Here is a 13,515-nt window from a genome sequence, read left to right as displayed (position 1 = left end):
GTACTCAAGTGTTTGCCAAATGGTAATTAATGAATGTCCCAGTGAGGACGGTAGCAATGTTGGCAACAGACAAAATCCAGGAGCACACCAACATGAAAGGGCCATCACATCATGTTACAGATTTTTTCAAAAGCTCTAAATAACAGCTATGCAACACAGGCAGGTTACTGGGTTACATTCATACTACCAAGTCCATCAAGTCTAGCCTGTGGCCTGGCACCCACAGCAGCTGTAAAGGGAGAAAGAATCTCAGCTTCCTTCCTTCTGTGTAGGCAAAAGTCCACCTCTTTCACCTCTCCGCTCCCTGTCAGCCTCCTCGGCTTTTACACAGAACAGGGCATCACACTTCACTCCTGGCACCTCTGCTCACCCAGAGTGTGGGGGTTTCTCCCCACACCAAGCCATACTCTTATGAGGCCAGCTGCGTGTCCTACAATTTAACTCAATTCTGACACTGTCCACCTGGAGCTAGGAACTGATCCCACTGGTGAAGGGCCTCATTCCCACAACACTGATTCCCCACCTCTCACAGAGATATTAACACATCCTTCAGATGCCAGCCCCAAGCCCAGGTTGTCACCTGTGCTTCTGAGCAATGGCTATTGATAGGAGATGCCATCCTCTTCCTTGGGCTTGCTGAATGTGTCCGACAGCTCACAGAACTCAGTGAAGTGCTTAGACTTGGCAGTTTATTAAAGGACATGATAAAGGATACAGATGAACAGCTGAATAGGAGAACTGCACAGGAGCTGAGCAGGAGCCTGAGTTTCACGCCCTCTCCAGGCATGCTGCTCCCCCAGCACCTCCACCTGTGCAATGACCTGGAAGCCCTCTGAACCCCATACTTTGGGGATTTATAAAGGCTTCATCACACATGCATGACTGATTATTAACACCATTTTTAGTCCTTCTCCCTTCAACAGAATGGGGGGGCGGTGGGCAGGGCTGAAAACCCCAAGCATCTAATCATGGCTTGGTCCTTCTGATGACCAGCCCCTATCCAGGAGCACACCCAGTGCTGGCTCCTTCAAACAAGAGACACCCAGAAACTACAAGGGTTTCTGGAGCCCTGTGTCAAAAACTGAGGTCAAAGAACACCACCAGAACAAGAGCTGCTCCATGTGTTCTTAGGAAATTACATGGGTTTGGGGAGCTGTGTGCTGGGACTTGGGGGTAGAGATCAATATATATTTCACCAGAACAAGAGCTGCTCCATGTGTTCTTAGGAAATTACATGGGTTTGGGGAGCTGTGTGCTGGGACTTGGGGGTAGAGATCAATATATATTTTTTCTATTACCTCAGAGTAGTTGGGCTTCCCAGGTGGCACTAGTGGTAAAGAACCCATGTGCCAATGCAGGAGACTTAAGAGATGAGGGCTCAATCCCTGGGTCAGGAAGATTCCCTAGAGAAGGAAATGGCAACCCACTCCAGTATTCTTGCCCAGAAAATTTCCATGGACAGAGGAGCCTGGAGGGCTACAGTCCATAGGATAGCGAAGAGTGAGACATGATTGAAGCGACAGCATCAGATCTATATAAACACTTGATTACAAAAATAACACACAATATACAGTTTGCTCTTCAAGCAAATATGAATACAATACTCGATATACTGTACTTGGGGAATATCTAGGGTACAAAGACAGATGCCTAAACATTGTTCTCTTTGTTTTGGAGGTGTTTCATAGAGTGGGTATCTTTAAAAAAAAACTAGCATTCAACCTGTTTGTAGGGCTTTTGATGCTGTCTCTAGCTTTCTTATTTGAGTAAGAGCTATCTTAAAAGGTTGAAAATTGGGGGAAAAGGATCCACATTTGTCAGAACAGATGAACGGTTCTATTTTAAAATGAACTGCCAGCAAGGAAAAGCCGATGATTCAACTTAAATTCCCTTAAATGATTCAATTTAAATTCCCTATTCTTCCACCTAAAAATTATTAGCTTCATACTTTTATACAAAAAAACACATAAACAAAAATGTTCCAATTCTCTATAAAGATGAAGTCTCCTACCTTTTTGGTTTTCTTTATCAAATCCTGAAATCTGTTAAAAGAAAACAGTTTACTTTTATTCAACTATTCAGTTATTATTAACAAATCAAAGCAGATTATTAAAAACTAAACAATCCTACCAGTGATTTGTAGAGACTGGATTCAGGACTGATTTTAAAAAGATGCAATAGATTCTGCATAGTAAATACCTTAAAAAAGAAAAAGTACACATATTTCAACATCAACGATTAAGTGATGATTTAAGATGTTTCTGAATATAAGACTAAAAATCATGGTTCAGACTAAATAAGATTATAAATACATGTTAACGTACAATGTAAGCTTTCTCATACTATTAAATAAATTACACTAAAGTTTGAGTTCAAAAGGATAAAATTTCTCTTGATCATGTAATTAACCTCCAAATAATTCACATCAAAGATGATATACCTGGGGCCTCCCTGGTGACTCAGTGGTGAAGAATCTGCTTCCCAATATAGGGGACATGAGTTTGATCCCTGGTCTGAGAAGATCCCACAACAGAGCAGGTAAGCTTGTGCACCACAATTATTTTATTTAAATTGTGGCTCTTCATTTAAATTACACTAAACTTTGACGTCCCCACTTGACAGGGACCTCAGGGAACCTCTCATGTTGCCTCAGGGAAGTCAGGCCTCCTTTCGAGTGAGGGGGGAACTCTCAATTGCTCTCAAGTCACTGCAGGGGAATTGAGAGTCATCTCCCCTAGGGTGGGGAATTGCATGGTTTTTCTCGAGTTGCGGTGGAAAGCTTGGGGTTTCTCTCGAGTTGCAACGTGGACCTGATGGAACCTCTCGTGTTGCTTCAGGGGAGTCAGGCCTCCTTTCGACTTGTGAGGGCGTACTTAGGATTGCTCTTGAGTTGCTGTAGGGGAATCGGGCCTCATCTCGAGTTGCAGCAGGAAACTCTACAGCTCACCTGCTACAACTACTGAAGCCCACAGGCCAGAGAGCCCGCACTCCACAAAAGAAGCCCCGGCAAAGAGAAGCCTCATGCTGAAACAAAAAGTAGCCCCACTTGCCACAACTAGAGAAAAGCACATGCAGCAACAAAAACACAGCACAGTCTAAAAGAAATTCCAAAATAAATTTTAAATATCTTTAAAAAATGACATGCCTGACAGAATAACAGAAATGGTTAATGGCTTACAGCTGACACTGAAATATCTGAGTTCACTCATGAACATGTGAGTGAATTCCAGGGTCTCTCAATGGCAATGAAGTTTTAAAATTACTATTGCTTCAAAATGGAAATAAACTGTTTTTACTCTCTTTGAAACTACGAATGTTTAAAGCTATTTTAGATATACCTGTGGTCAAACAGTTTGCATAATTTTTTTACTTATTCTGGTTGCACTGGGTCTTTGTTGCTGTGCATGGGCTTTCTCTAGTTGTGGCCAGTGGGGGCTACTCTTCACTGCAGTGTGCAGGCTTCTCATTGCAGTGGCTTCTCTTACTACAGAGCATACACTCTAAGGCATGGGGGCTTATTTGCTCTGCAGCACGGGGGATCTTCCCAGGCCAGGGAATCAAACCCGTGTCCCCCGCATTGGCAGGTGGATTCTTAGCCACTCCACCACCAGGGAAGTTCCTTGAGTAAATATTTTTAACATGTATTTCTGCTATCATGTGTATTGTTTATTATGTCTACCCTGAGGAGATTGATATAATCTTCTGTTGGTTTTCCTTTAAAGAAAATATTTTATGGTACAGAAACCTTTAAGTGTGTGAACTATATCAGTGCTATAACTATGTGATTGACTATTATTCATTCAAGTGGCAAAATTGTGAAATATGAGAAGCACAGATGGAAGGATCAAAAAAGAATTTGTAAGGCTGGTAAAATTTGGTTGTTTAAATATACTGTATCTATTCATTATTTATTTACTTAAGTATTTATTTATTTATTTGGCTGGGCTGGGTCTTAGCTGTGGTATGTGAGATCCAGTTCCCTGACCAAGGATTGAACCCAGAACCCCTGCATTGGGAGTGTGGAGTCTTAGGCACTGAACCACCAGGAAGGTCCCTATACAGGATATTTAAATTTTAAGTTTTTCCAATAACAACACTTTATTATTGTTAACAACAATAATAACTTCTGAGTATCCCACTTTGGGGCAATTATGGCCAAGATAAACAGCAAAAACACAGGGACAACCCCAAGACTGAACCCTGATGTAAACTACAGACTTCAGGGGATAATGAAGTGCCAATGTAGGTTCACTGAATGTAAAAATGTACACAGTAGAAAATGCTGGGTTTTGGGGGGGAGGCTATGCTTGTGTGGGGTCAGGGAGCAGATGCACTGCTTTTTGCTGTAAACATAAACTGCTCTAAAAAATTAAGTCTATTAAAAAAAAACCAGAAAGTTGGCTATATCTACGTTTAAAATAACAAAGTGTAACTACTATGTTCAATGGTTGGTGGAGAGACAGCTAAAATAATTAGGAAAAAGCTGTTTCTCTATATAAGAACTCCACAGATTTTTAAAAGGTACTTATTCTTCTCTTACTTAATCACGAACAGGACAAGTATCTGAAGAGATTGTAGCAGAGTTAAGAAACTACACTGTAGATGCAGATTAATGCCCTGGTTGCCACTTACAAATCATGTCAGTTTGAGTAAATCATCTCACCTCTCCAGAGGCTGGATCCTCACCTCTAATCCATCTACTATTTGCTAGTCTCACAACAGATGTTCAAGATAAATGGCAGTTTAGGGTCTCAGACTACTTGGAGTGTCAGGTCAATTCTAGCTCCAAAACATCATAATTTTATAAAGACAAAGCAAGCCACCAAGGAACTGGTAACAATGTTAGATTTCATACTCCTCTGTCACATTGTTAACAAATACATGATGTAATTTCAGAGACAAAAAAGAAACAGACCCAGCTATCCAGGGAGCACTTAGCTATTACCTGAGGAAGAAGCTACTAACACAAAGTTCAGAAAAGCAAAGATGTTACCTTTTCTTTTGCCAAGCCACTTTCCGGAAAGAAGACAGAAAGTGAATACTCATAGCCACATCTCTGTAAGTGATCAGCCACTAGAGAGTTGGAAGCTCCTATTAAGAGGGAGCTCTCTTCCACTGAGATGGATGGGGACTGCGCTTTACCATTTAGAACAGGGTGCATCAGTTCGTGAATTAGCTGGTTTCTGAGTTGCGTCTAGAACAAATACAAAAATGAAACAAAAGAGAAAACAATTTCAGCAGGACTTTTTTCCACTGGAGGTACACGGATTTGTCACATGAATTAGAATCCTTCCTTTTATTTCCAGAATGGTTCAAGATTCATGGCCATAAGTTAGGAACCTTCTCCTCCACACTCTATCTTACCCTGTGAGACAAACAGCCCAGTGGGTTCTGGAAAGAGCAGCTTGACTGGGGGTGAGCCACAATGTGGTGAGACTCACTTCACTTTCCAGTTCAGGAACTTTTCATTGGGGTTTCAAATATAGGAGAAAATTCGGCTACTCCCTCAATTCTCTGCAGATTATTGGAGGAGATGAAAATATCTGGTTAAATATGTTAAAGTATATTAATCAAAGTAAAATAAGGTTCCCAAAAGGGAAATAATATATGCAAGAGAGAAATCAGTAAACCTCAAAACACTTATTAAGATTCACTTTCATGTGGACTATTTATAATTCTAGACACTGTAAAACGTAATAATTTTCCTCTATCTTACAAAGGAGAAAATTAAGGTTCAAGGTGGCTAATTTTCTCAAGGTTATAACATGAGCATCATTATTCATTTGGGTTTTAAGAAAATCCCATAAGTTATTTGAACTAATGGATATTTACTTTAACTATTTTGCACATAATCTGGAAACATACAATTGGGTCAAGTTTAAGAGTACACTGCCTAGATTCATGGCAGTTAAGCAGTAAATAACATCTAAGAAATTGTTATTAATAGAATACAAACAAGAAACAAATGGAGATCTTGTTCCACTTCTTTCTTCTATCCTTTAGCTAAAAAGTAGAAAGTATATACTTAGTGGTGTAGAACAGAATTTATTATATGTATTGTATGTATATCTAAAATCCTATAGTAAACAACACTTTTACACTAAACGAATATGCATGCTTTGTCTCATCTGATGCAATTAAGTAACTGAAAAGAGAAAACTATAGCCTTCCCCACCAGTAAAATGTAATAGTTTAATTTAATCTGAAACATAGGGAAGAAGAACTATATTCAGATCCAGCTTAATTAAAAGGATTTAAAGTGTCTTGCAAACAAGTACTGAAATGGGTAAGAATTAAATTAGGGATATAAGTAGGGTTAAATGAAAAGAAGAGTAGCAAACAGTGGAATGACATTACAGACGAATTTTCATTAGACAAACACAAAAAGCACACCATCTAGCACTTGCTAGAAGGAATCCAAAAAGTGGCTGGGGGCTTTCCAGAAGCCAATGCAAAACGGGAAATCTATTTTCAGAATTCAAGCCTGCAATGTCCCTAAGACAGAAATAAGGACAGAGCCCTCACCAGAAAATTTGCCTATTAAAAATTTCTCACCCAAAAGCACTGGGGAGTTTGGGATTTTGAGCATGAGCCCCCTGTTCTCCTTATTTGGCCCTACAATAAACCTTTCTCTGCTCAAAAAACAAAACAAAAAAACCCACAAATGTTGTGGGTGGTGGTGAAGTGGGAGAGATGAAAATTATGGACCCTCAGCATATCCCTCAGAAATTGACAGAGTATAAAACCAACATTACTCTATCCAGTAAGAATCTCACTCAGATTTAACAGACAAATCAAAAACTTTACAGACAAGCAAAAGCTAAGAGAATTCAGCACCACCAAATCAGCTTTACAACAAATGTTAAAGGAACTTCTATAGGCAGGACACACAGGAGAAGAAAAAGGCCCACAAAAACAAACCCCCCCAAAATTAAGAAAATGGTAACAGGATCGTGAGTGAGTGAGTGAGTGAGTGAAGTCACTCAGTCGTGTCCGACTCTTTGCAACCCCGTGGACTGTAGCCCACCAAGCTTCTCCGTCCATGGGATCCTCCACGCAAGAATACTGGAGTGGGTTGCCATTTCCTTCTCCAGGGGATCTTCCCAACCCAGGGATCGAACCCAGGTCTCCCACATTGCAGGCAGAAGCTTTAATCTCTGAGCCACCAGGGAAGCCCTTGAATGGAAATGGATTAAATGCTCCAACCAAAGGACACAGACTGGCTGAATGGATACAAAAACAAGACCCATGTATATGCTGTCTGCAAGAGACCCGCTTCAGACATAAAGACACATACAGATTGAATATGAAGGGATGGAAAAAGATATGCGATGCAAATAGAAATCAGAAGAAAGCTGGAGTAGCAGTACTCATATCAGACAAACAAACTTTAAAATAAAGATCATTATAAGAGACAAGGAAGGACACTACATAATGATCAAGGGACCAATCCAAAAAAATACAACAATTATAAATATATATGCACACAATACAGGAGCACCTCAATACATAAGGCAAATGCTAACAGCCATAAATGGGGAAATTAACAGTAACAATAATGGTGGTGGACTTTAACACCCCACTTATGCCAATGGACAGATCATCCAGACAGAAAATAAAGAAACACAAGCTAGAAACGACACATTGGACCAGATAGATAGACTTAATTGATATTTATAGTGAAAGGTTCAGGGCGAGGTCAGGATGAAAGGTCAGGGCGAGGTCAGGCATGTTGGGACTGTCCCGGCAGAGGGCGCTGCAGACACGCCCCAGAGATGGCCCGGCAACCAAGCCGACCAATCAGGAGCCGACACGAAGCCCTCGCCATCCAATCAGGAGCTGACATGGAGCCCTTGGACACCAATCACCGCTGAGCCCACGTTTTCTTCCTTATATGGGAGGCCCGGCCCGGGCTATAAAACCCTTCCCAACCCTCACAGACTCTGCAGACTCCCTTTACCCTGCAGACTCCCTTTGCTTCACAGACCCCCCTCGCTTCCTTGCTTACCCGCCCCCAGGAGTTCTTCCCCGAGAGCGACCGCCCAATAAAAGGCCCTGATTAACGGTCTATAGGGGTGGCTCCTTCTTCCCACGGCGTTTCTTACATATAGGACATTTCATCTGAAAGCAGAAGAATACACTTTCTTCTTAAATGCACATGGAACATTCTCCAGGAAAGATCACATCTTGGGTTGCAAATCAAGCCTCGATAAATTTAACAAAATTTAAACTGTATCAAGCACCTTTTTCAACCACAATGCTATGAGATTAGATATCAGTTACAGGAAAAAACTATTTTAAAAAACACCTGGAAGCCAAACAATACACTAAATAACCAGGAGACCACTGAAGAAATCAAAGAGGAAATAAAAAAATACATAGAAGCAAATGAAAACGAAAACACAATGACCCAAAACTTATAGAGCACACAACAACAAGCAGTTGAAGGAGGGAAGTTTATAGCAATTCACCTCAAGAAACAAGAAAAATCTCAATAATCTAACATTACACCTAAAGCAACTAGAGAAAGAACAACAAAATCCTGCAGTAGAAGAAATCATAAATATCAGAGCAGATATACATGGAATAGCAACAAAGAAGACAAGAGCAAAGATCAATTAAGCTAAAAGTTGATTACTTGAGAAGATGAACAAAACTGATAAACCTTTAGCCAGACTCATCAGGAAAAAAAGGGAGAGGATTCAAATCAATAAATTAGAAATGAAAAAAAAAAAAGAAGTTACAGCTGACTCCACAGAAATACAAAGGATAATAGACTACTGCAAGCAGCTATACACCAATAAACAGGACAATCTGGAAGAAATGAACAAATTCTTAGAAAGGTACAACCTTCTAAGACTGAACCAATAAGAAATAAACAGATGAATGAAAAGCAATAAAATTGAAACTGTAATTTAAAATCTTCCAACAAACAAAAGGCCAGGACCACATGGCTTCACAGACCAATTCTAACATTTAGAGAAAAGTGAATACCTATCCTTCTCAAACTCTTCCACAAAATTGCAGAGGGAAGAACAGTCCCAAACTTGCTCTACAAGGCCACTATCATCCTAATACCATAACCAGACAAAGATATCACAAGAAAATTACAGACCACTATAACCGATGAACACAGATTCAACAATCCTCAAGAAAACACTAGCAAACAGAATCCAGCAATGCATTAAAAGGATCATACACCACGATCAAGTGGGATTTATCCCAGAGATGCAAGGATTCTTCAATATACACAAATCACTGTGATATACCATATCAACAAGTTGAAGAATAAAAAGCATATGATCATCTCAATAGATGCTGAAAAAATTTGACAAATTTCAATATCCATTTATGATAAAAAAAAAGAAACTCTCCAGAAAGTGGGCATACAGAGAACCTACCCCAACAAAAGCCCATAATAAAGGCCATATACAACAAACCCAAAACTAATAACATCATTCTCAATGGTGAAAACCTGAAAGCATTTTCTCTAACATAAGGAACAAGACAAGGATGTGCACTCTCACCACTATTATGCAACATAGTTTTGGAAGTCCTAGCCATGGCAATCAGAGAAGAAAAAGAAATAAAAAGAATCAAATTTTAAAAGAAGTTAAACTCTGTTTTCAGATGTACTCTACAAAGAAAAATCCTAAAGATGCCACCAGAAAAACTACTAGCACTAATTGATGCATTTGGCTTGCATTCCTATACACTAACAATAAAGACCAGAAAGAGAAATTAAGGAAATAATCCCATTTACCAATGCAACAAAAAGAATAAAACACCTAGGAAAAAATCTATCTAAGGAGGCAAAGTGAAACAGGAGAGTGAAAAAGATGGCCTAAAGCTCAACATTCAGAAAACTAAGATCATGGCATCTGGTCCCATCACTTCATGGGAAATAGATGGGGAAACAGTGGAAACAGTGTCAGATTTTATTTTGGGGGGCTCCAAAATCACTGCAGATGGTGATTGCAACCATGAAATTAAAATACACTTACTCCTTGGAAGGAAAGTTATGACCAACCTAGACAGCATATTCAAAAGCAGAGACATTACCTTGCCAACAAAGGTCCATCTAGTCAAGGCTATGGTTTTTTCAGTAGTCATGTATGGATGTGAGAGTTGGACTGTGAAGAAAGCTGAGCGCCGAAGAATTGATGCTTTTGAATTGTGGTGTTGGAGAAGACTCTTGAGAGTCCCTTGGACTGCAAGGAGATACAACCAGTCCATTCTAAAGGAGATCAGTCCTGGGTGTTCTTTGGAAGGAGTGATGCTAAAGCTGAAACTCTAGTACTTTGGCCACCTCATGCGAAGAGTTGACTCATTGGAAAAGACTCTGATGCTGGGAGGGATTGGGGGCAGGAGGAGAAGGGGATGACAGAGGATGAGATGGCTGGATAGCATCATCGACTCGATGGACGTGAGTTTAAGTGAACTCCGGGAGTTGGTGATGGACAGGGAGGCCTGGCATGCTGCAATTCATGGCGTCACAAAGAGTCGGACACAACTGAGAGACTGAACTGAACTGAAGGAGGCAAAAGGCCTGTGCTCAGAAAAGACTGATGAAAGAAATTAAAGATGATATAAACAGAAACAGATGTCTTAGATTGGAAGAATCAATATTGTGAAAATGACTATACTAAACAAAGCAATCTACAGATTCAATGCAATCCCTATCAAATTAATTGCCAATGGCATTTTTCACAGAATTAGAACAAAAATTTTTACAGTTTGTATGGAAACACAAAACACTCCAAATAGCCAAAGCAATCTTGAGAAAGAAAAACAGAATTGAAGGAATTAGGCTCCCTGACTTCAGACTATATTACAAAGCTACAGTAATCGAGACAGTATGATACTGGCAGCAAAACAGAAATACAGATCAGATCAATGGCACAGCATAAAAACCCAAAGATAAACTCACGCACCTACCACCACATAATCTGTGAAAAAGGAGACAAGAAAATACAACGAAAAGAAGACAATCTCTTCAATAAGTGGTGCTGGGAAAACTGGAGAGCAACACGTAAAAGAATGAAATTATTAACATTTTCTAACATCATACAGAAAAACAAACTCAAAATGGATCAAAGACATAGATGTAACACTGGACACTATAAACTCCTAGAAGAAAACATAGGCAGAACACTCTTTGACATAAATCACAGCAAGATCTTTTTTGACCTACCCCCTAGAGTAATAAAATTTTTTTTTAAATAAATAAATGGGACTTAAATAAACTTAAAAGCTTTTGCAGAGCAAAGGAAAACATAAACAAAACAAAAAGACAACCTTCAGAATGGGAGAAAATATTTGCAAATGAAGCAACTGACAAAGGATTTATCTCCAACATATACAAACACCTCATGCAGCTCAATATCAAAACAACAAAAAACCCAATCAAAAAATGGGCAAAGCTCTAAACAGACATTTCTTCAAAGACATAAACACAGTCAAGAGGCACATGAAAAGATGCTCAATATCACTAATTATTGGAGAAATGCAAATCAAAACTACAGTGAGTAATCAGCTCACACTGGTCAGAATGACCATCATCAAAAAATCTATAAACAATAAATGCTGGAGGGGGTGTAGAGAAAAGGGAATCCTCTTGCATGGACAGTGGAAGTGTAAATTGATACAGCCACTATGGAGAACAGTATGGAGTGCCTTTAAAAAGCTAAAAATAGTACTACCCTATGACCCAGCCATGCCACTACTGTGAATATATCCTGAGAAAACCATAATTCAAACAGACACATGTACCCCAACGCTCACTGGAGCACTTTTTACAACAGCCAGTACATAGAAGTAACCTAAATGTCCATCGATGGATGAAGGGATAAAGAAGATGTGGTACATATATACAATGGAATATTATTCAGCCATAAAAGGAAATGAAATTGAGTCATTTGCAGAGATGTGGATGGACCCAGAGTCTGCCATACAGAGGAAAGTAAGTCAGCAAGAAAGAAACAAATATCATATATTAACTTATGACAAATATCATATATTAACTCATGTATGTGGAATCTAAAAAATAATGGTACAGGTGAACCTATTTGCAGGGGAGGAATAGAGACATAGACATAGAGAAGGGACATGCAGACACAGGGGAGGCGGGGAATGAATTGGAAGATTAGGAATGACATATATACACTGCCGTGTGCAAACAGACAGCTAGTGGGAAGCTGCTGTATAACAGACGGAGCTCAGCTCGGTGCTCTGTGATGACCTAGAGGGGTGGGATGCTGGGTTCAAGAGGAAGGGGGGAATATATAGGTGATTCACTTCACTGTACAGCAGAAATTAACACAACATTGTAAGGCAATTATACACCAATTTAAAAAAAGAAACTGACAGACTAGATTCAAAATCAGGAAAAACATTTCATAAACTTCATTTAACAGATATTGATATAACTTTGGACTTAATCATTAAAACAAATTCTTTTCAAACACTCAAACAGAATGTGAATTAGACCACTGAACAGTTCAGGGAATTTCAAAAATTAGAACTCACCCAGGCCAGGCCTTAAACTGAGCAAATAAATTAGTTCAGACTGAGAAAGTAAAAATTCTCCCTGTCATTGATGAAGCTAGAGTAACAGAAACCGAGCTGCAAAGAACAAAGAGTATTTCAGAGGGTAGGCTGCAGCTGTAAAGAGAACAAGGCTAGCATAATCTTGATACCAAAGCCAAAAAAAAGGATAATGATAGGTTACTATCAACTGTGACCACACACATGAAGTAGAATCCTACTAAACTAAATCCAAAGCACAGTAAAAGAACATACACTATGCCCAGATGCAAGAAACATCCTGCTTAAGAAAGTGGACTAATGCATGACATACTACAATTAATTCCAAGTAGGTTAAAGAGTTAACCGCAAAAAAGTGAAACCTTTTTAAAAACTTAAAAATTGAATACTCATTCTTAGTGGAAATGACTTACTGAGAATAATCAGCAGAAAATAGTAAACTAAAGATTTGACCATAGAAAAATGCAACTTCAGCCTTTTTAGAGCCAAAATAAAATTGAACACCAACAGTATTGTCACAAAAATGAAAAGATGACTAATTTTCCATAGAGCATATATCAATAAGAAATACATCAATACATCAATAAGAAACACATCAAAAAGAAATACATCAATAAAAAACACTAGCACTCTAGAGGGAAAAAACGGGCAAGGGGAACATGAACCACCAATCCACAGAAAACATACAGCCAGAAAATATGCACAACCTTCTTGATAATCAAAAGAAAGAATGTTAAAACAATAAGGGCTTCTCAATCTTAGATTGATTTAAAACATGTCATGATCATTATATTGGCGAGGGAGAAGCATTTTCAAAATACTGGTGGAATATAAACTGAAGTTGACTCTGGAACCAGAGTTTAGGGGCCCCTTCTAGATCCCCAGATTTGATTACGTGGATTCAATCAACACAATCAGTGTAGTACCATAGCAGATATTTATTGAAAAAAGTCCACGTATAAGTGGACC

The 13,515-nt window shown here is 39.2% G+C and overlaps 1 protein-coding gene across 7 annotated transcripts in view; it reads right to left on the bottom strand.

Moving 5' to 3' along the window:
• The window catches only part of OFD1 (OFD1 centriole and centriolar satellite protein), a 61,602-nt gene that overhangs the window by 46,135 nt on the left and 1,952 nt on the right, over positions 1-13,515 (bottom strand). For 5 of the 7 annotated variants that reach the window (XM_070289786.1, XM_070289790.1, XM_070289785.1 and 2 more), the window contains 3 exons: positions 4,994-5,194; positions 2,131-2,199; positions 2,012-2,042 (listed from right to left, as the gene is read on the bottom strand). In XM_070289786.1, the coding sequence (XP_070145887.1) occupies positions 2,012-2,042; positions 2,131-2,199; positions 4,994-5,194 (301 nt within the window). Of the gene's footprint in view, positions 1-2,011; positions 2,043-2,130; positions 2,200-4,993; positions 5,195-5,364; positions 5,515-13,515 lie in introns of all 7 variants that reach the window. The other 2 variants (XM_070289788.1, XM_070289787.1) reach the window with 1 other exon arrangement.

This window comes from Ovis canadensis, chromosome X (assembly GCF_042477335.2).
Source record: "Ovis canadensis isolate MfBH-ARS-UI-01 breed Bighorn chromosome X, ARS-UI_OviCan_v2, whole genome shotgun sequence".
Lineage (NCBI taxonomy): Eukaryota > Metazoa > Chordata > Mammalia > Artiodactyla > Bovidae > Ovis > Ovis canadensis.
This window is presented reverse-complemented; position numbering and strand designations above follow the sequence as displayed.